General features: G+C 39.2%; 1 protein-coding gene across 4 annotated transcripts in view; it reads right to left on the bottom strand.

The window, feature by feature from the left end:
- The window catches only part of LOC117411095 (A disintegrin and metalloproteinase with thrombospondin motifs 6-like), a 93,648-nt gene that overhangs the window by 68,545 nt on the left and 566 nt on the right, over positions 1 to 24,537 (bottom strand). For 2 of the 4 annotated variants that reach the window (XM_059031919.1, XM_059031918.1), the window contains exons 2-6: positions 19,971 to 20,402; positions 11,873 to 12,240; positions 10,435 to 10,588; positions 9,372 to 9,586; positions 7,658 to 7,741 (exon numbers count right to left, since the gene is read on the bottom strand). In XM_059031919.1, the coding sequence (XP_058887902.1) occupies positions 7,658 to 7,741; positions 9,372 to 9,586; positions 10,435 to 10,588; positions 11,873 to 12,240; positions 19,971 to 20,067 (918 nt within the window). In that variant the 5' untranslated portion in view covers positions 20,068 to 20,402. The remainder of the gene's footprint in view (positions 1 to 7,657; positions 7,742 to 9,371; positions 9,587 to 10,434; positions 10,589 to 11,872; positions 12,241 to 19,970; positions 20,403 to 24,537) is intronic. The other 2 variants (XM_059031921.1, XM_059031920.1) reach the window with 2 other exon arrangements.

Here is a 24,537-nt window from a genome sequence, read left to right as displayed (position 1 = left end):
AAAATTTCAATCTATTACAGAGTATAGTTGTAAATGTGCTGGTCATATTGCATGCTGGTGTCCTTATAGTATTACAGTACCAAAAGTTAAATATGTTGGTGACTTTATAAAGCATGTGAAATATCTGTGTGTGCAGAAACAGTAAAGTTGAATAACTTTTTGGGGAAATTTCAGATTTTCAGTAGGACACCATAATCTACACCCATATTAAACAGAAACAATAACTATTGTGCAAATTCACAGGAATTCCTTTAACTGCTAGGTTTAAAATGTAATTCTTGCAATAACATTTTTGTGATCATTTGCAGTATTTCCATGCTTTTCCTATCGTTATACAATAGTTTACCAGGTTTTCTTTTTTTTTTTTTTTTTTTTTTTTTAAATATGCTTTACCTTACCTCTCTGGGCTTTACCTGTGCTTTACTATGCTTTCACAATTACATTCTGCTGTGCTTTTACTATGGCACAATTTTATAAGGGTAACCTTAACTTTGTTCTTGACTGATCAATGATTGCGTCCCATTGAGTAAGGGTTTACAGCTCTAAAACTGCTTTATTAAGTCACTGTGGACTTCAGTGCTGGGATTTTCACAAATCCCTCTTTCCACTTTCTCTGCCAACGAAAACTCAGGACCAACACATCCGACAGCAGGGGCTCCTAAGCCTTCCCCACTTTCCTAAAGTCCCACATGAAGTAACAGGACTCCAGACTGATTTTATTATGAAAACCAAACCAGGCAAATGGAGGTTCAAAGAAAAAATAAATCACTACAGCAATTTCTGAGAATTTCATGTTATGTATTTAACCAGTGGAGGCTCCTTAGAGGAGGCAAGGGAGGCAGAGCTTCCTCAAAATTTAAAAAGTGAAAAAAAGATATATATATTATATATATATATATAGTTGTGTAGCATTATAATATAATAATGTTCAATTCAACAAAAACAAATATATTGTCTACAATGATATTTTAAAGAAAAAATGACATTTTAACCAAAACCCTAGATTCAACATTCCTATATTAACAGCAGTACTGGCTCCTCAGAGGAGACAAGCCTCCATTATAAACTCCTATCTGCTATTAACCACAGTACTAACAGTCGCAGATCATGTGATCTGAGCACAGGTTTTAATTGGAGGACTCCAGAAAGTTTTACATCAGAGGAGACAAGCCTCTATTATAAATTCCTATTTTATAACCACAGCACTAGCAATGACAGATGACGAGGTCTGAGCCCTTGTTTTAATTGGAGGAGCAACTCATACCCCCCGCCCCTTGCTGAGTCAGTCCTACTGTGTGCTCGATTATGAGTGAAGTCTTGAAGAATGGAAATTGCATCATTCGGTTTTGTATTCAATTTTCTGAAGGAGATTTTTAAAAATGATCAGAAAAAAAAATCCATCATAACACTTGACAGAAAGTTAAATACGAAGCCAGCATGTTGCTGACATGCGTGGATGATGGGAGTTGTAGTTTTCACCCACATTTCTGTTGATTGGACACACCTTTCAGTGTGTACCAGATACACTACTATTCCCAGAAGGCATTGTGCACCCATATGCCCATTGCATAGTGATACCGGGAGCTTCAGTAAAGTGAGATATATTTTCAAAGTTTCTCTGGGAACAAATCTAGTTGGTTTTGTTTTTTTCTGTTAGTGTTTGTTGAAAGTTGTATTTATATTATTTTAGCTCTTCCCCAGTAGTGTTTGTTTATTTTCCCCAGCGCAGATAAACTCGTTCACTTTTTTTTCGCCTGCATGGTATGTAATTATTTTGTTGGTCATTTATTTATTTAGCACATTAAGTCTATGTAGGATGTGCTTGATTTTTGTCTGCCTTTCTCCTGCCGTAACAACTTTGTCTGGTCTTGAACTCTAAATGCTATATTCATGTTGTATACAGTGCATTTTTAAACATACGCTGGCAGTGTGTAACAGTTGAGTATATTAGAATAAACTATGATGGGCTGCTGTTTTCTTTTCTCTGTTGGCTAGTGGAGAAAATGTGTTTAACAGCCAAATTGGGGTAAACCTGTTTAGACTGCACTTGTAGAACTCTTGATCTACCCCTACTACTATGTGCTGGACTTGCCTCACCTACGCACCACGTTACTGGATCTTCAGCGAATGCACTATCCTGCACTATTGCAATACTATTATGTCACTGTAGATATAACCTCTTGTAATTGTAACTTGTTGCATCCTATTTCATATTGCATTTTAGTAGTATTATTTGCACTTACTGTAAACTATAATGTATTTAAATATGAATCTTGTATTGTAACCCTGTACTACCCTGTAAGTCACCTTGATTAAGAAGAAGCAGCGTAAGATCCATGAAAAAGCAGGCCACCATGACTTGCATTCACATAGCCATGAGTTGGAACAACAAATGTCCTTGCTCCAGTGGTGACAAAGATGAATCCGTCTATTTTAATTATCTAAAGAAGGCTGTTAAAATAAACCAGCTGTTTTACAGCCCTCTTTCCATTGTATATTATTGTATTTGGAATACAATGAAAGATGGTTGAAGAATGGCTGTATTTAGACAGCCTGTAACAAATGTCCATGTGAGTGACAAGCTGAATGAGCCAATCTGTGCTCGTCTAGTTCCTAGCAGCTGACTGATCTCAAAAACTTTGTTGTGACACGTTGGTGACATAAATGATCCAGGTGATTCTGCCTCAACATCATGGCTAGGTAACCCATTCCATATCCCACCATTCTCTGTGTAAAGAAGTGCTTCCTTCGATCTTAAAGGGGCGTTCACACCGGACGCGGCGCACATGCCCCCTGCTTGCGCGCCGCTCTGTAGTACTGTTCACACCAAACGCGGCAGGGTAAAGTCAGTGGGTTGTCCGTTGTTACGTCACGGCTGCAGGTACAGTGGCTTTTGGTTGCCGAGCAGCAAACAGTAAATGCCAGCGGGAAAATAAAACTGTTTTGACAGAACTGAAGACACTGACAAAAGACAAAACTGAGGAGCGAAACATTATAAATATATTTTTATAAAACCTAATTGTAACCCCCACACCCCCCCTCTTTTTTTTATTAATTTTGTTAAAAACTGTTATAATATAATATATGTACACCAAATAAAACGTTTTGCTTTATCTTTTAAAAGTCTGTTATAGAGCACCCAAAACATCAGGCAATTGTAAATAATAAAAGTATAAAATAAAAACAAGTTGCTTTAAAAATATATACGTGTATATACAGACGTGCTCAAATTTGTTGGTACCCTTACAGCTCATTGAAATAATGCTTCATTCCTCCTGAAAAGTGATGAAATTAAAAGCTATTTTATCATGTATACTTGCATGCCTTTGGTATGTCATAGAATAAAGCAAAGAAGCTGTGAAAAGAGATGAATTATTGCTTATTCTACAAAGATATTCTAAAATGGCCTGGACACATTTGTTGGTACCCCTTAGAAAAGATAATAAATAATTGGATTATAGTGATATTTCAAACTAATCAGTTTCTTTAATTAGTATCACACATGTCTTGTAATCAGTCATTCAGCCTATTTAAATGGAGAAAAGTAGTCACTGTGCTGTTTGGTATCATTGTGTGCACCACACTGAACATGGACCAGAGAAAGCAAAGGAGAGAGTTGTCTGAGGAGATCAGAAAGAAAATAATAGACAAGCATGGTAAAGGTAAAGGCTACAAGACCATATCCAAGCAGCTTGATGTTCCTGTGACAACAGTTGCAAATACTATTAAGAAGTTTAAAGTCCATGGAACTGTAGCCAACCTCCCTGGGCGCGGCCGCAAGAGGAAAATCGGCCCCAGAGTGAACAGAAGGATAGTGCGAATGGTAGAAAAAGAACCAAGGATAACTGCCAAAGAGATACAAGCTGAACTCCAAGGTGAAGGTACGTCAGTTTCTGATCGCACCATCCGTCGCTTTTTGAGCGAAAGTGGGCTCCATGGAAGAAGACCCAGGAGGACTCCACTTTTGAAAGAAAAACATTAAAAAGCCAGACTGGAATTTGCTAAAATGCACATTGACAAGCCACAATCCTTCTGGGAGAATGTCCTTTGGACAGATGAGTCAAAACTGGAGCTTTTGGCAAGTCACATCAGCTCTATGTTCACAGACGAAAAAATGAAGCTTTCAAAGAAAAGAACACCATACCTACAGTGAAACATGGAGGAGGCTCGGTTATGTTTTGGGGCTGCTTTGCTGCGCCTGGCACAGGGTGCCTTGAATCTGTGCAGGGCACAATGAAATCACAAGACTATCAAGGTATTCTGGAGCGAAACGTACTGCCCAGTGTCAGAAAGCTCTGTCTCAGATAATGACCCAAAACACACAGCTAAAAGCACCCAAGAATGGATAAGAACAAAACATTGGACTATTCTGAAGTGGCCTTCTATGAATCCTGATCTGAATCCTATCGAACATCTATGGAAAGAGCTGAAACTTGCAGTCTGGAGAAGGCACCCATCAAACCTGAGACAGCTGGAGCAGTTTGCTCAGGAAGAGTGGGCCAAACTACCTGTTAACAGGTGCAGAAGTCTCATTGAGAGCTACATGCCATTTTCATTTGTTTTCTTATTTACAATATTATGTTGAATAAAAAATCAAAAACAAAGTCTGATTTCTATTAAATATGGAATAAACAATGGTGGATGCCAATTACTTTTGTCAGTTTCAAGTTATTTCAGAGAAAATTGTGCATTCTTCGTTTTTTGTGGAGGGGTACCAACAAATTTGAGCACGTCTGTATATATATATATATATATATATATATATATATATATATATATATATATATAGATAGATAGATAGATAGATATATACACAGTATATTGTGATGACGTGACCCCAAGGTGTAGTATACCACAGGTAGGAAACTCGAGTTGCCGTTCAACAACACTCTTGGTGTTCTTTATTTATTTATTTTAATTCACTATAACAAAACAAACAAACAAAACAAAAGCCTAACTCCGGCAAGGAGTGCTAACTTAACTTTTATAAGGAAGCCCTGTCTAACCACGGTACAGCTAGTTGTTTACCCGTAACAAAAAAACAAATATTAAACTTAATTTCTTTAACAACGCGTTTTGTTATCTTTTGTTTTGTTTTTTTTTCTCTCCAGATCCACACACATGTGCACTTCTTCCATACACCTCATCCAGACGGGTTGAACCTCTCCCTTTTTTAAAGGGCTTGTCATTAAGTCCAGCTGCCAACAATAAATCAATTAACTGGGCCATCAAGCCAAACCCTGTGGCCTTCTGGGCAATATAGTTTCTTCCTGACTCCCTTGTAGTGAGGCCAAGACCTCTAGTGGTTGTACAGTGCATTCACAGTGCATAAAGCTCTTTCCATCCTCAAGCTTATATAGTGCCCTTGAATGACTTTATTACAATATATATATATATATATATATATATATATATATATATATATATGTATGTATTTTTATATGTATATATATATATATATATACACACACAATACTTCGAACAAAAAAATAAATAATTGCGATCGCTCTGCTCTACCGGATAAAGAAAAAAACTGTAAGATCGTTGTGGGTACATGACATCCTGAAGAAATAAAAAAGTACAGCGAATACCATCGGCTGCTCCAGGTGAAGTGGCAGCACAGCATTGTTTAAATAAATAAATACAGCAGGTCTTTTTAAGTTTACTATCCAATTTTTTACATTTTTACTTATGGGTCATTGTCAATACATCATTGTCACCCATACGTCTCAGATTTAGATGAAAATCTGTACAAAGTTAGTAAAACATTTTTACAATATCTGAAATCTGAGCACTCAACTAATAGTTTCTTTGATATGACTGTAAACTTAAAACGCCCTTCTGTATCCTGTACTGTCTGTTTTGTTTGCCTGCTGTATTTGCATTTGTTTGGTATGTTTGAAAATGTAAATCATTGGGTAGGTTTAATTAGATTTTTCCAGAGATGTTTAGCTTCCTGTTCTGAAGTGAGTTTGCTAGCAGTGTACTCCATATTCCCTTGCAATTGCTTCCCAATCCCCCAATATTGCCTTGCATACTGTACTTTATTAAAACTGTGCCAGCTACTGTCGAAATCTCTTGTCGCCAAAAACTTTATTATTATTATTATTATTTATTTCTTAGCAGACGCCCTTATCCAGGGCGACTTACAATTGTTACAAGATATCACATTATACATTATTTCACATTATACAGATATCACATTATTTTACATACAATTACCCATTTATACAGTTGGGTTTTTACTGGAGCAATCTAGGTAAAGTACCTTGCTCAAGGGTACAACAGCAGTGTCCCCCACTGGGGATTGAACCCACAACCCTCCGGTCAAGAGTCCAGAGCCCTAACCACTACTCCACACTGCTGCCTTGAGGTATAATATGAGGTACAATAAAATGAATTTCTTCCAAATTAATTTAGAATTATAATAATCCCATGGTTTCCCCACGTTAAAAATACAATGTACATTTTTATTAATTTTGTTAAAAACTGTTAAAATATAACACATGTACACCAAATAAAACGTTTTGCTTTATCTTTTAAAAGTTTGTCTGCAGTTAAAAAAATGCTCAAAAAAATGCATAATTATTTTAAATGTGGAGTTTAGCACAAAAAATATATATTACCTCATTTACGTAATTATGTATATTTAATATTCACTCGGTAATCCCATTTGTACACCCACAGACCTCAATTAATTGTTGTATTATACAACGCCGGGAAACCTGAAATTAAAGCTAATAGCTTTTCCTCCATTTTATTTTTTTATTTCTTCCTCGAAAAGGAACCTCGTACTTTTCTCTGATTGGCTGTTGGTAGGTTACGTCACGACGCGGCGCGGCAAAAGTTGAAAATATTTTATCTCTTGCGTGCCACTCTGAGGTGCCGCGTCTCTCTGCCGCTGCGCGTAACCACCTTCATTGAAAACCATTGCTAGTGCCATGCGGCAATGCCTAGCCGCGTCCGGTGTGAACGCCCCTTAAGTCTATCTTCACCTAATTTACAACTGTGACCTCTGGTCCTGAAGTAGGTTTAAGTTTTAACTCATGCACCTGGATTTTTTTCCCTCAAGAACATGTGTATCTTCATTGCTGTGCAAAAGTCTTAGACATTTTGGACATTTTGCACATTTTGGCGGGGTGGTTGGTTTATATTACCATAGAATCAACCTGCTTTAACACTACCATAGAATCAACCCACGCCATCTACAGAACGTCATGTCACATATACATTTTACTTTTTTTTTTGGACCCTTCTCGTGCCTCCCCACCCCCTGTTGAGAACCACTGTGTAAATGTGATGGATTAGCTACTACAACACTTCAAATTACCTGCTCATGTATAGTTTACTTTGAGTTGTTGTGATCAGAAGTTTTTGAAGATTCTGATCAATGTGAACAAAAGATTGCTAAATGACAAGCTTGGTCAAAGTTGTTATAATAGTGGAAAACACTAGTGGAGGCTTTGAGTAAATTGTTGATGCTCTTAACATCAATATATATTGTAACTCCTGAATGTGTCTAAGACTTTTGCGTAGTATATGTTTTTAAAATGAAGATGTCCTCCAATCCCACGACCAAGCATCTCTTTACACCCAGGAGCATTTATCACCACACAAATCTACAACCTGTCAGAAGAGATGGCACAGCGTATCTTACCTGGTCTTCAGTCAGCAGCACCAGTCTAGTCACCACAATGTGAATGGCATTGCCAATACTGGCATCATGGTAGAGTTTGGCAACCTGACCTCCAGGAAAGAAAGAGAGAAAAACAAATGCTTAAATAAACTGGACCATGAACAAGACAACCCAGTGTAATGTTTTTAACTCCAAGAGGATACAGTAGGAAATTAAGTGGGGACACTTAAGGAGAAGGAGACACTTTTTCACACAGAGCGTGGTGCAGGTATGTAATGTGTTACAGTACCTAGTCATATTGTTGATTCAGTTGGATCTTTTAAGACCCAACTTGACAATGTTAATCAGCTACCTGGAACCGGGCGAGCTTAAATGAGCAGAATGGCCTCCTCTCGTTCGCAAATTTTCTTATGTTCTCATGTTAAAAGTTTACTTGTACCATTTTGTTCCTGAATGGAAAAAAACACCAATAACATTTGCATTGGGTTTATTACCAATGTCATTTTTAATGACTACCATTCATATTTACATGAATCGACAATTACAGAGCACACACATATAGCGGATCCTCATAAAGTTCAGACAATAAATCAATAATAAAACTGTGGAAAAGATTACTCTGTGTGCTATTTCCAGCAGGCATTTACATCCTACCCATGTACTATATGAACTTCTCAATGTGAATTTGTGGATGATACAGCAATACAGAAATCTGCTAATGGCCCTGGTTCCTGTAGATACTGTATGACTGAACTTGTTAGTAAGGTTAGGCCTCGTTAGCACTTAGGAATAAACCTCCAACCAAAACCCAGATAGTATGTGGGAGGAATTAAAGAATTATATGGAGATAGTAAAATAATACTGAAGCCAATTAAAGGAGTAACCAGTGTTTAAAATCAATGTTTTGCCTCTGATTAGCATCAGCAACATAATTATTCCCTTCTTCTGTTGTATTGAAGCTATATAAAGAGTGCTGCTTCCTGGTACTTAATCCAGTGTTGTGCACTAGGTCATGTGGTCTGACTACAGCTTGACCACTGGGTTACATTTGACTACAGCACATGAAGTAATTAGATACCAGGAAGCAGCAGCTTATTTTGTCTGCAGTTAAATAAGGTACATATTGATACTGGTGCTAGTACCAAAGAGACGCAGTACAAGCTTCTTACTCCAAGCACTACTTATTTCAGAAAAGAAAAACCTGTCTTGGATTACGTTATGTTACATTAGGTGAGGTAGTGCACGAATGGAGCTAAGTCAGTGTCTGTGAAATCAGACCCTTTGACTTTGCTGTATCCCAAATTGTCCATTATCCCCCAATGTTTTTATATTTTTATTTACATATTTTTATATTCATAGATAAATCAACTAGGGAATTACTTTTCAACCTTTACTTGGGAACATTCACCAAGAGAAAGGGCTTTTTTTCATCTAAACATCGCAATGTACCCAGTTCATGCTCCCTCCTGCAACAATGCTGGTGATTGAAATGAGTGGCGTATTGTGAGAACAAAAAAACAGGAGGGAGAGTAATCTGGATACACTGCGATCCTTAGATTTTTTTTGCTACTGTATAGTGACTTGGAATAAAAAGCAGAAAGAATATTTTCCAAAATCTTTGCTGAGCAGTTTTTGTAATTTTGTGTTTTCGAATGCAGTGCTGGAGCACTGTGTGAGGTTAATTAGAAGTGATTTCACACACAGGGAGAAAGAGAAGCAGCCAAATCTCACTTACAACATTCATGACGGTGAGGAGGTAGTGCTCAATATCCCCTCGGCCGTGATATCCCACCATCATCTTGTCAGCCACAACCATAGTCTCCACAAAGCGCTCCGTGCTGATAGACCGCCGGCCTCGTCGAGCCTGTGCTCTAGACTCCCGCCAGCTGGGGGCAGTGTGACTGGGGGCATTCTGCAGCCACCATGGCCTGGAGCTGCCAACATAGTCATCTAATACAGCAATGGAAGAGTCAGTGTAGCTTACAAAATAGTTCCATGCATATTCTCTGCCATGCTCATCCATTCCTTATATAGGTATCAAATGTGTAGTTTTCAAAGAATCATGTATTTTCACTTTAAAACATATCAGGTACTACAGTATGTTAAACACATATCTGACTGTCTTGCACTTCATGGGTAATTACACCTTTAGGGTGAAATTATCTCCACCGGTTTACTGGTGTCTTTCCTGTCAATAACCAACCAGCTGCTTCCCTTATTGATGGACATGCTTTCACCCAGTAGACACTGCTGGGGTAAAGTGACCGAAGAAGTCAAACAGTAACAGACTTCTTGAAGGGCAAGGCAAGCAACCTGAGAATGTTCTGTAATGCATTGTAGTACAGATGTCTGTTACAAAATGAAAATACATGTTTGCTATAACATTTCTTTAAAAGGTGTTAATTTCAGACCTATGCAGCTAATGGTGGTGCAAAATGGGATAGAATTAGTTTGTTACCTACAATTACTTTAACCCTCTCATTATAGCATACTGAGTGCATGTATTTACATGTTTTACCTGAACATAGCATTACCTTAAACCATCTTGTTATAAAAGCGATAACAAAGTTGACAATACACTAGTTATAGCTACAGTATTTGTTACAAATATTGTGGACTTTAGGGTCCTGAATTTTTATAGACAGGCTATCCTGTGTTTTTAAGTGGCCTTTGTGACGTTTGCAACTGTACTATAAAGTGTTGCCTGCTTTATACGCTATCAAATTGTTACAGTATGTCCCAGAGCCTGCTTTCACCTACTGTAGCTGCCTGCCCAGTGTGTAGAAGGCCCAGCTCACCTGTGACCCCACAGCGCATCTCTACCCTGCGCTGCAGCTGCTGGACTGCTGAACGCCTGTACAGCACATGGGGGTGGGCACTAGGGGTCGATGTGGAGCTGTTCTGGGCCGGTTCAATGAAGTACTCCTCATCTGAAGTCACAATCACGCCACGCTGCAGAGAAGAGGATTGCCATAGGCACACAGGAACTGCCATTCCATTTCATTGTATTAACATTGGTGGTGTCCCACAATCACATTCAGTTTTACACAAGAAACAATGCCTGGGTGTTCACTACAATGCCTGGGTGTTCACTACAATGCCTGGGTCTTCACTACAATGCCTGGGTCTTCACTACAATGCCTGGGTGTTCACTACATTCTGGCTGTTTTTTTCACACAAATATTTAAATAGTAAGTACCTTCAAATGACATTTGAATTGCTTTTTTCTCATTTCCCTTAATATTTTATGGTGTTCGCAATCGGTGGTTCTGGGTTCTGTTGCTCCCTGTGGCAGAGCAGAAGCCTTGCTGCTGTAAATAGTATATGTGGGGGTGGGGTTAAATCTGTCCCTGCCAGCAATCACAGGTGTGGCCATTCCCCAGTTAGGTAATTGGTGCTAATTGGGGAGTGGCCACATGTATAAAAGGAGCCAGAAAGCCTTTGTTTGTTGGAAGGAGTTGTGTGTGTTTAGACTTATGTTTAGACCTGGAGTGAAGGCATTGTGCCCTGTTTATTTGTTTTTTTAAATAAATGTGCACTAGTGCTTAAAGTGAAGCTTCCTCCTCTCTGAGCCTCTTTCTTACCAACTAACATCTGGGCCCACAGCGCTATCCTGTCATATGGAGTTCCTACATCTGCGTTGAGTTTGCTTTGAGCTTGTCTGGAGTATTCTAAGTGGCAGGACTGAACAGCCTTCCTCTTTCAAATCTTGTGACAATTTGGCTTTTGGGGTGACAGAGTTGATAAGTCACATTTTCACACAATTTGATTGGATTGAGGAAGGCTTTTCAGTCCCAGCACTCCAGACAAGCTGAAAGCCAGTTACAGGCGGATTGAGAGAAAAGTGATAATAACTCACTATTAGAGCAGCAGAACTCAGAACCACTAAGCAACAATTTACAGGGAAATAAAAACTATTATTGAAGCAGCTTAGTCTCTAAGAAATGTTCCGAAATGTAAGCTTATAGGGACCCACTGCATTTCTTATGAAACTTCACACAGCCAGGATGCAAACCTGCACTCTGCTGACTCACCCTTTACACTACACGGTCGTGCCTTAACAGGTAAGCCACTCGGGGAACCTGTAACTTCATAACTTAACCACACATAAATTACACATCAATTATACACATTCTAGTAAGTTCCTTTGACACGCATCAAGACACTGGAGAGACTTCCAGTCAAAACTCTGTTATTTGGTTTCTTTTAGTATTTCTGAATTAAAATTACACTTACCAGTCCATTGCAATTACTTATTGCTACTGTAGTCTCCATGTTCTGGCTGTGTATGTGGCCTACATAATGACAATCCTCCACGTAACCATGGCGCCATTCCAGACCCTGCCCATCCCAGTATTCCACAGTGAAATGCTCCGAGACTAAGTTGGTGTTCAGGGTTAGGTTCAGGTGAAAGAGCTTCCCATAGGCCGAGACTCTGTAGAACAGCTGTGACTCAGGAATCCCATTGGAAGCCGACTCCAGACTCCGCCTTGCTCTGTCCCGTCTCCAGGGGGAAGTGACTTCATAGCTGAGAAAATCTCCATGGTAATCTAGTCTTTCCGGAACTGCCCACTCATAGTCCCCGAGCTCCTTCAAAAAGTCTTCTGTGGTGTGTCAAACAAAGATTTTTAATAATAACATTCAATGCTCAATATTTCTGTAAACGAGAAAGTGAAATACATACATTATTACTATTTATTAGCAGACACCCTCATCCAGGGCAACTTACAATTGTTACAAGATATCATATTATTTTTAAATACAATTAGCCATTTATACCGGGGTTTTTTTCTGGAGCAATCTAGGTACAGTTCCTTGCTCAAGGGTACAGCAGAAGTCTCCCCCACCTGGAACTGAACCCACAACCCTCCAATCAAGAGTCCAGAGCTCTAACCACTACTCCACACTGCTGCCCTATAATCCATACATTTTACTGATACATTTTACAAATACAGAATGGATGGTACTGAACTAAAAGAGGTCCACCATGAAAAGGACTTAGGTGTAGGTCACTGCTAGCATTGGAGGGATGAGGAGAGGCAATTAAAATGGCAGATAGCTTGATTATAGTAATGTAAGAACATAACAGGTTGATAGGATTCAGTATCTGTCTAGAGGCTGCCGGCCTAATCTCTATGACAAACAGAGAGATAAGGAGTGTAGCCCCTTGTTCTTTGTATTTTAAACTTATTTATAATTGCATTGTAATAAGAATATGAGAAAGGGAGTAGAGACTAGCTTGGTAACCATAGCAACACTGATAAGGATGAGGCCCACTGGACGACTAAAGCCCATTTCACACTGGTGCTTCTACCCTGGTTCTGGCTACCTGGTATCACAATCCCGCGTAATGTGAAACCACTCAGGATGTGAGTTGTCACACATTGACCTGGGCATGATGAGCGTTCGTAAGCGAGGAAGTAACAAAAAGCCATGCCTACATGAAGGTTTCACTTCCGCAAGGAATTTGTGAGCTTTTTCATTTTATTCTGTTAAACCATATTTCTGTTGATTGAGACAGACCATGAGCCAGATTGCAGCAGGGATGAAGAAACATTTGCTATAATCAACATTTGGACCAATGATTCAAACCAGAGGAGCTTGCATAGAAATATCTGCAACAAGCCAGGTCAGAGAGAGAGAACGAGCAGCACTATCAACTGAACTGTCAGCTTCAAGTACCATCGAGGATGCACCCTGATTACATTAAAATTGGGGTAAAAAAACAGTTTAGAAGATTTAAAATACAAAGAACTTTACTACCTGGGATCGTCATTAAAGAAGAGGACTACTAATGATCTAAGACTTTAATAGACTGAATTCACCTACTGGGAATCAGTCAATTTTACTGGAAGAATTTCTGCTCTTGTTGAACAAAGCCTGAAAAAGAAGACCCGTTCTACCAAGTCGTTACGCATTGTGCCAACACTGGAATCTGAATGATGCATTTTCTCTAATTAAACAAAAGAGTAGAAAATTACAGAAACTAGACTTGGGGAATGTAAAAATGTGTATTTGCACAAAAGTTGATAGATGTGTGTTATATTTTGTTTTCTTACAAAAAGAAAGGCTAGTTTTAATCTTCCATGAAAGTGAATTACCAGCTAAATAACTAGAATAATTACAAGGCAAACTATGAACTTGAATAGAGGTGCTGAATCTTATTTTCCTGAAAGAACAAATTAATGGGTCTGTGACAAGGTGGCTGAGGGTGGTGGCCAGAAAAAGAAACAACACACAGAGGTAGGTACTTGGGTGCGCCGTTTTTATTAAACACAAAAATAAAAGATTTGAACAAAAACACCATGTTCACAGAGCGAAATAAAAAAGGTAAACAAAACACAAATCTCAACCCCGGGCAGTGACATACTGGTGACCAAGGGCAGTGGCAAGCTGGCGACCCCAGGCGCGACAGAGATGGCGACCCCAGGCGAGGTTGAGCTGGCGACCCTAGTAGAGGCAGAGCTGGCAACCCCAGGCGAGGCAGAGCTGGCAACCCCAGGAGAGGCAGAGCTGGCGACCCCAGGCGAGGTAGAGCTGGCGACCCCAGGAGAGGCAGAGCTGGCGACCCCAGGAGAGGCAGAGCTGGCGACCCCAGGAGAGGCAGAGCTGGCGACCCCAGGCGAGAGAGAGCTGGCGACTCCAGGCAAGGTTGAGCTGGCTACCCCAGGAGAGGCAGAGCTGGTGACCCCAGGCGAGGCAGAGCTGGCAACCCCAGGAGAGACAGAGCTGGCGACCACAGGCGAGGCAGGCGTGGCAGCCCTAGGCGGTGCAAGACAGGACAGGAGCGGTCCCTCCGCAGGCGACGACAGCAGCGGTCCCTCCGCAGGCAACGGCAGCCACTCTCCTCCTGTTGCTGTGGCTCTGGTTCCACCTCCTGCTACAGGGGAGTTTGGTCAGGCGAGGCATGCCCGACCTCTCCGCAGAGGAAGCACCACTCCTCTCCTTCCAGGCAGGTGAGGCAGACTCCCACTGGGGCAGAGACACGGTGGGGCTGCCGCTGCTTCCTTCCCTATTCTCACAAATATGTCTCACACAAATAAGGAACCTGCAGTACCTGTTTTGGCCTGAGTCCAGGAGGCGCTGGAATCCCACACTAGACACCACGTGTGACAGGGTGGCTGAGGATGATGACGTCAGGCCAGAAAAAGAAACTACACACAGAAGTAGGTACAAGGGTGAAAAGCACACTGCAGCGCCGTTTTTTTTAAACACAAAAATAAAAGATTTGAACAAAAAAACACAATACTCATGGAGCAAAATAAAAAAGGTAAGCAAAACACACATCTCGAACACAAAACAGAACAGACCTAAAGTCAGGCTGGGCAGTTGCCTTCACTGATAGTTACTTTTTACTGTCATTTTAGTTTTTGCTCTTTGATTTTCCGCTTACTCTCTCCTTCTCCACTTCCTGAACACTCCACCCAGAACAACAAAAAGCGTCAGGTTTTATAGTGGTGACCGAGGGATTAACCAGCTAATAATTATATTAGCCCTCAGTCACATTTTGCCCAGGTTTTTTTAATTATGCTTGACTGCCAGCCAATTCAATACTTACTGGCTGACAGTTTTGCATTCCCACAAGATATTTATAAATACAAAACAACAAATCAAAACACAGCTTTTCGCCATCATATATTACACAATAAATCATAAAAATATATTCTACAGCAGGGCTTTGTCCTGTCCCCTTTAACAATGTGCAGGGCTCTCCTCTTAAAATATTTACTCACTGAATGTATTTTCATTTATTTACTGACTCAAAATTATTCTGCTTGCATATTCACATTATTATATTTACTGACTTAAGAATATAACTACTTCTTACAGAAAGGACACATTTATAGACAATGAATGCATTCTAGCTTCCATACGTAGTTAATATTTACACTGAAGCTGAAGTATTTTCTGAATATTATTGCCTACTGAGATTAATGTGCTGATTTATGCTAGTTTGATATTAACCTTCTTTTCTACTTTTGTACCGCATTTTATTCGTAAACATTTGATAACATTTATAAAAGAGATAAAAGTGTTTTATTGCGCAATTGTTTCCTCGTGATCTTGAGCTCGATTGGGAGAAATTTGTAAGAGTGCTAACTGAGTTAAACCATTGCACACGTTAATTAATTAATTATCTTTAATTGGGTATCCTAAATACCAATTCTCCTTATCCAGGGCGACTTACAGTCGTAAACAAAAATACATTTCAAGAATCACAGTACAAGTAATAATACAATTAGGAGCAAGTGTCAGTGATAGTTACATCAGGATATAATTAAATACAAAATACTACAGATTAAATAACACTTGTGACAGATTTACAGTACTCTAAAGTACAGGATTAAATGCAGTAAAATAGGGGGCAGATAAGAGCAAGTAAAGCGCATTTAAGGAAGAGTGATAAGTGTCCAGAGGGAAAAAAGAGGAGTTCTACAGGTGCTGTCTGAACAGGTGAGTCTTGAGGAGGCGCCGGAAGGTGGTCAGGGACTGGGCAGTCTTGACCTCTGTAGGAAGGTCATTCCACCACTGTGGGGCGAGGGTGGAGAAGGAACGGGCTCTGGAGGCAGCGGAGCGTAGAGGAGGTAGTGCCAGTGCAGGAGGAGTGGAGAGGTCAAGAGGGGGTGTAGGGAGAGATGAGGGTCTGGAGGTAGCTGGGTGCAGTCTGGTCAAGGCATCTGTAGGCTAGTACAAGAGTCTTGAATTGGATGTGAACGGTGATCGGGAGCCAGTGGAGTGAGCAGAGCAGTGGAGTTGTGTGGGAGAAGCGAGGCAGAGAGAACACCAGGCAAGCAGCGGAGTTCTGGATGAGCCGGAGCAGACAGGTGGCGGACGCAGAGAGGCCAGCCAGGAGGGAGTTGCAGTAGTCTAGGCGGGAGAGTACCAGGGCCTGGACCAGGAGCTGGGTAGCGTAGTTGGTGAGGAAGGGTCGGATTCTTCGTATGTTGCTCAGGAAGAATCGGCAAGTGCGTGCCAGAGTGGAGATGTGCTGGGAATAAGAGAGGCAGGGGTCCAGGGTGACTCCGCGGTTCTTAGTTGAGGAGGAGGGAGAGTGTGGTAGATTCCAGAGGAACGGAGATAGAGAGATCAGAGGAGGGGGAGGGGGAGGAGGGAAAGAAGAGGAGGTCAGATTTAGAGAGGTTGAGTTTGAGGTGATGCGAGTGCATCCAGGAGGAGATAGCAGACAGACAGGTAAAGATACGGGAGGAGATACGTAATCCACTAGTAACCAACGAGAGAGCACTCTGAATTATGCGACAGGTGTCACAGCCTAATGCTCACCCCCGGCTAACCTAGGCTAATTCTCACCCCCTGCAAATTTTAGTTTAGGCTACTTCTCAGCCTGTCGTGAGAATTAGCTTAGGGGTGAGAATGAACCTGGGCTAAAATTCATCATACAGCCCCTTCCTATTTCCAATCCCTCGCGTCTCACCTTCTCCGTTCATCCTCTACTGGCCGACTTGTTCCCTTCCCTTGTCCCCCTGTGGTGGACCAGCTACCGGTTAACCTCAGGACTGTTCAATCTTTTACTGCTTTCCATCGTCTTCTCAAAACCCACTTAGTCAATCTTTATTTGTAAATTCTTATGTATTTTCCTTTATTTAAATTTATTTTGTATGTATTGTTTATATGTGTTTGTTTTTGCATTTTTATTGTCTGTAATTTATATACTTTTATATTTTGTTAAATTATTTGTAAGGCGCTTTGTATGAAAGTGTCTGCTAAATAATTAAGTAATAATAAAAAAAAAAAACTAAGCACACGGGAGTCCAGAGAGTTACGTCTTCGGAATGTAGATAAATAAATGAACCAGACACAACCGTAAGAATTCATATACATCAGTTTACTTTCATGAGTTTGATTTGATCAGGTTCATGTTCTGGTGCTTTTTATATATTAATTTACATTTTGCTTAAATAAGCAGCTAATCCAGATTTGTAACCAATATGTGTGTAATGCATTTTACCAGTAGATAGCTGTTTTAAGGATGTAGGCAAATCATGTAAAGCTATTTCATATTTTAACTATTTCAACACTGCAGACCTGTATACAGGTCTATGAAAATAACATAGCAGTAAACTGATCTCATATACTATGTGTATATCTATGGCTGTTTTCATGTTTTTCCAGTATGGATACTGTTTGTTTAATTACCCTAGGGTACTGTAACTCCTTAGTGCTGACTTACTGAAATTGTACATTAAGTTTTTGGCAATATGAGTGGACATTTAATGCAGAAATGTTCTGAAAACTGATTATAAGAATGGATGTGATGTATAACAGTTTTACCCAAAGCTTATGAGTATGCTTTATTGTTCTACAGAGCCTGCACCTAATTGTTTTCTAAATTAAGCTTTATCACTCAACATTCTTAAAATCAGGCATCAGTGAGATTTTTTTATTCATTTATTTATTACCAACACATCATTCTGTTAACTGGAAAATTGAACAAAAGTTCATTTGTAATTTTGCACAATAAAAAAAAAAATCTTATACAAGTTTTAAACACAACAAATGTGTTTTGTTAATTTAATTTTAGTTTAATAAGGTAATATAATGCATTTACTTAATGCTGTGTTTTTTATTTCTTGTTTGTACTGTGTGTGGCATAACTTAGCATGTATTGATTTAAAGTTATTTCTCATATAAAACAATCACAATAACACAGCACAATATACAGGATCAACTACATTAGCAATGTATGTATTTATATTACAGTTCAGTCATGATAATGACTTGAGATAACAACTGCTACAAAAGCAAAAATGAGGTTGCTCTGGGTTGTCATAACTTATTAACCCCAGAATGTTCTCCTCGGCTCCACTCCCTAAAGGCTAAGTTCGCCCCCCCCGCCAAGGAATTATTTCTGGAGCCTTCCCTGGTTCCTAGTAACTGATTGATCTCAAAACGTTGTCTTGTCGGGTCTTAAAGTATCCAAATAATTCTGCATCAACGACATTACTAGGTAACCCATTCCATACCCTCACCACTCTCTGTGTGAAGAAGTGTCTACTACCCTCGAGTCTCTCCACTTAATTTCCAACTGTGTCTTCTGGTCGTGGTTTCTGTGCTTAGTTTAGGTTAACCTTGTCAGCTCCTTTACAGACCTGTCAAATCACCCCTAATTCTTCTTTGTTCCAGGCTAAATAGATTAAATTATTCAGCCTATCTTCATAGCTCATTCCTTTAAACCCTGGGATTAGACTGGTTGCTTTCTGTTGGACTCCAGGGTCACAATGTCCCTTTGATGCTGTGGTGACCCGAATTGAACACAGTACTCTAAGCGTGATCCTACCATTGTATTATACAACCTAATCATAAACTTCATTGAGTTGTACTTTTGGCTAATATACCCAAGCATCCTGAGACCACACCTGCAATACTGTTTTCAATTTTGGTCTCCACATTACAAGGGACATTGCAGCTTTGGTGAGAGTTAAGTGAAGAAGATACTCTCAATAACTTATTTTCATAATTAAAGTGGTTTAAGTGCCAATCATTGTAGGCTAATTTTGCAGAGTCCATTTAATCCCATTAATAAATGCTAATTGCACAATATACTGTCAAATCCGCTTAATATCACTCCTGTTCATGTCACCCTCTGCTTATTATCGCCACATTGAAATGTCACACATTGAAATATAATGAATGGGGACAAGCTCATGATATCACTTATTATTATTAGTTATTTTCAGACTTCAGTTGATATCAATTATATTTATCTGCCATACAACCAGTTTAATAATCACCTAATGTGCAAGTTGCTGTATTAAAATGGCCTATAAAGTAGCTCTCTGGCATATAGTGCTCTTTACAGTTTTCAAATGTTAAAACATGCTGTGCATGTGGTAGAAATGTTATTAATGAATGCTTAGTATTACTTATCTACAGAAAAACAGGTTATTGGTGAATGCCTGATAGGGTAAAATCCCCTTACTATCAGCATTTGTGCTCAGTCCCATTAAAGTAGGGGTAGAACAACTACTAATTTGACAAAGTCGAATAATTGTGGTAAAAATGGTCAAATAGGTCAAGTAAAAATATGAAAAAAAACATTTGCTAATTCCTCTATTTGTGAACATACTGTTTAAGAATACTTTCTTGTTTGCACTATATTTTGAAACTTGACTAAAAAATGACATTTATATGTTAATGGTTTGCAACCACAATTCCATCTAAACCTTATGCTTCATAATTCACAATCATGTGACGTGTGATTAGTTCACTGTAACTTTGCTAGACAACCATTTGCTGCAACCCTGTGTGATATCAGAAGTGAAATTAAAAGGGTATGAATGTACTTTCAGAATGCAATTTTGATTTCGGTCCTTACCTTGTGTTGTGTGTCTGCTTTGGCCTCGGCATCCTCTCAGTCCAACACAAAGATAAAGGAGCAAGACGCAGCCCAGACAAGGCCCCCAGGCTTCCATAATCTCCCTCCTCACTCCAGCTGCAAACCCAGACAGCTTCAGCTTCAACAACCATCCCCTGCTGACAGCACACAGCTCCACACACCTCCCTGGACCCTGAATCAAGCACTGCAGGCTGGGATCTCTCCCTGCTTCTCTCCACACACATCCACACCCAGGTGAGAGGGCAGGCAGCTAGGCAGAGAGTACAGATCGCTGCCCTGGTTAACCCAACATGCTTCTACCAGCTTTCACAAGCACAGCCCACAAGCTACAAGAGACAAGATCCCAAGCACTCAAACTTGTCTGTCAGAGGCACTCCACTGGTAAGGACCCTATCATTCCTCCTGCAGACACTGGAAACAGAAAAACAATGCCATTTCAATTAGTGCAAAACCTGCCGCAACTTTAAACCTATGGTTTTGAAATATCACATTCTAAATTGAAGTATAAAATGCACACAAAGAATCTAAATAGTCTCAGGAAAATGTTTTTTTTTTTTGTTTGTTTGTTTTAAATATGCTTTACCATGATTCTCTGGGCTTTACAGTGCTTACCTGAGCTTTATTTTTTACTATGCCAACCTTTTATAAGAGTTAGCACACATATTTGAAAATAGTTTAATGAATCTTTGTAGAGATGTGTTAATAATTATACAGTAAACCACTTTGAAGAATACCTATAAATATGTTGTACTAATAACCTGCTTGTTAACAAAATGTCAAGCCATTTATCAACATTTTACATCACTAGGTATTTGTGAAATTACCTTGTCGTCTATTACTCTGACTGCTATATATATAATCCAGATTAGTTTTTCCCCAGGGCGATTTATAGACTTACTTATAAACATTACTATACAGTATATAATAAAAATACATTAAAAATCATGTTATTTTAAAGACAAAATTTTGCCTTACAAACACGAAATTTCAACAGTTTACAACCAGCTGGGTCATAGGAAAAGCCGGAGGAGGCAGAACTCGGAAATCTTGCTGACAGCACTGCTGCCTGAACCGTCTGGGTTTTAATAAAGAAAATGCATTTCCCCCACAAATATTATAGAATCATATCTGTTTGAAAAAGCAGCTAAAGTTTGTAGTACGTATGTTTTACACGCCTCTTCTGACTTTTCCCATGAGCCAGCTGGTTGTAAAATTTTCGAAATTTTGTGTTTTGAAAGAAAAAATTTCACCTTTAAAAACATGAAATTGAGCCTTTTGAGTTTTAAAGACCACATTTCCAGTTTTTATTTTTTTTCTCCCATGGCCCTAGGGCTCTTCCGTACTTACCCCTGCCCCATCCATATATATATATATATATATATATATATATATATATATATATATATATATATATATATCTATATATATATATATATATACATTTTTTAATCTGTGCTGTCTGATTTTTAGCCATATGCCAGATATTTGTAAATCAGCATTCTATATGTGAAGTGTTCTAAATAAATGTACATTCTGCATGATAAAATGCACAATTTTAAATGAAGTTTACAAATTATACACAAAATAGAGATTCCCATTATTTTTTATTTCATTTCCATTTGGCTGCTGCTCGCAGGTGAGAGAGCCATCTCGCTGTATGTTAGTAGTTTCCATAACAGCAAATTATGCTTCCATTAATTTTTGTTCTTCTCATTAAAAGGCATTTTGCTTAACGAGTTCCCCTTATTTAGTTGTTGAGACAGGAAGTGATGTGCGTGACCTGAGAAAATTAAGCTTTTTAACGAGAAATGCGTCATTAACGCCTCATCGACTCAATTTCAAAGCATTAACGGATTGATTTAATTAACACATTTCGTTTGAAAATCACTTGCTAGTAAAGCTCTTGTTACTATACCATGAGTTCAATACAATAACACTTGTTTTTGAAAATCCTGCCAGAGGTCACTCAGCATGAAACACAGTTGTTTGGAAAAGCCTCAGCCAACATAAGTTATGCTAGTATCCTTAGGAAATGATATGTATTGGCCTGCCCTTTTCAGCATGACATCCAGAAAAGGTGGATTGGGCTATCCCTCCAGACATTCCAACTGTGGTCTGAAAGGAACCAGATAAAGTGCCCCTGGGATTGAATATGCAGGGTCTTCTTCGTCTTGCCCTTCTCCTCCGAATGTGTTCCTGTCTCTCCTCAACAAGAGCCACGTTTTGCTGCATCAGGAAGTGTACCACAGCAGCCATCCTGAAGCCAATGACAGGTCTCTGCAGGTGTGTGCTTTTATACAGCTCTTAATTACTCTCTTCTACAATGGTTTGCACATAGAAGAGGTGTAAAGTTTTTGGACAGTCAGCAAGGCAAAATCCTTACATCACATTATAATGTTTGCACCCGCTTAGTATCCAGAGTCCGCCCAATTCCATGCTGTTTTCTTCATTTGAATGCATTTCAATATAATTCAATATAAAGAAAAAAAAGTGAAAATAAAACAATTCTAAACTTATTTACAAATATATAGTCAAACAAAATACTGTACAGCTGTACCATGCAACTACAGCTCTCGGTGCGTTCGTGCAGCTTTATTTTTTTAAGCACCCAAACAAAAAACAACTAGAAAAAACAACAACTATCCTTAAATGGGATATCTTTGGCAAATCATATTTTTAAAACCTTCTTTTTTCCCCTTCAACAGAAGTAATTGACCTTTAGTAGTTGATATCATCAGTAAAATGTATGGATTATAAAGACATTCCTAAATATATTTACAAAATATAGTGATACAAGATACAGCTGTACCGTTGGTCTATTAATTTTTTAACACCATTTGTTTGCGCATCTTTTGGCAAACTGAGTTAATTAATAACAATAATTAATAACAACTGTCTTTCGTTGCGTGTGACGTTAGTAGCATGGCTCAGCTCTGCAGTGGAAAAACAACCCAGGCTCCCCTTAACCGCACCGTGAGGGCTCGGGTGTACAGTGGAAAAGAGGCAATAGAGAGTGGTGAGGTTAGGGAATGAATTACCTAGTAATGTTGTTGATGCAGAATTATTTGGATCCTTTAAGACCCAACTTGACAAAGTTTTCAGATAAATCAGCTGCTAGGATATGCTTGAGAATAGACAGGCTGAACAGCCTCCTCTCATTTGTACATTTTCTTAGTTTCTTATATTTCTAAAACTTAGTTATCCCCTAACCGCACTACCTGAATAATGCATGATAATTGCCTGTTGAAAACGTGATTGTTAATTAAATGAATGGCAATGGTTTCCTCACGCCTTGGTCTTGCATTATTTAGGTAGTATAGACAGGGTAGCACAAGTATACTGTGCAATAAACCAAGCAGGTGGAAAGCGTGTTACCTGTTCCCAATAAGCTTGGATATGAAAAGTAACAAATACTGTAATCTAGTCTTCTATTTTGTGTGCATGTGATACCTGAGGTTTCCGTTAACTTTCTAAACCCTTCGGAATAACTTTGTATTCATTGTAGATAGAAAAGAAAGCAACAAAAAACAAGTTGCTTTGTGTGCTAACTGTGTGTGTTTGTCTTCACCAGACAGCTAAATACGGATCTGGGAGCTGCCGCTTTACGCCAGCGATAAACCCGGACTGCACTGCACCTGTACACATACCAGCACCACTGTTTCCAGCACCGCAACTGCACTGAGAGCACGCACTGTCCGGAGACTGGGTTGTGTGTCTGTGTTTATTATTGTTATTATTATTATTTCGGGACTGTAACCCCTTGGTTTTGACGCTGGCAATACCCATAGAGCCAGCATTATTATTTAAACTGGTCAAGCCGACCAGAACAAGTAAAAATAAAAGAGCTTGAACTTTGAACTCTTTGTTTGTCCCTGTTTGGAGCACCTGCATCACCCCTACACTAACGCACTGCCACGCACACATTCACACCATCTACAAAATCTATTAGGGGTATGAACAAATAGTCGGCTAGTCGACTAGTCAAATTGAGAAGAGACAGTCAATCTCAGAAACTGGTAGTCAACGGAAGTGCAGTTACAGTTGCAACCCATGACCATTTAAATTACATTTAAGAACTAAAATTCCAAGCAGTTTTAAAATGCAGTGCACAAACAGCAAAATGTTACAAAACCGTACGTTCACTTGTACATTTTGTTTTCAGTGTAAATACAGTTTTGTTTAAAACCAGGTAGCAACAATCTCTAAGACTATGGCGTCAGACTGTGGCGCTCCATGCATGTGGCTCATAAATGTACGCTAGAAAAGAGTTAAGCATAGAGCACATTGAACACAGTAACACCAATATTGTTAAACACACATGTGTTTGTACTGCTATCTTTCTAGGGAAATTGCTTTCACTTATTGTAATGTATATAGCAAATCCCCATATAATGTTGCATTTTTCAAAATGTGATTTTTGATGATTTCAAGCCTAGATACAGTAACCCTCAAAAGCAGCCATTTGTTGTAATTGTGCTGTTACTGCCATTTTTATTTAATCCATCTAAAATGTATTAAACAGTCTTTTTCCAAGTGGGAATATTGT

The sequence above is a fragment of the Acipenser ruthenus genome, chromosome 10 (genome assembly GCF_902713425.1).
Source record: "Acipenser ruthenus chromosome 10, fAciRut3.2 maternal haplotype, whole genome shotgun sequence".
Classification (NCBI taxonomy): Eukaryota; Metazoa; Chordata; class Actinopteri; order Acipenseriformes; family Acipenseridae; genus Acipenser; species Acipenser ruthenus.
Note: the sequence above shows the minus strand (reverse complement) of the source record. Positions and strands in the feature narration are given on the sequence as shown.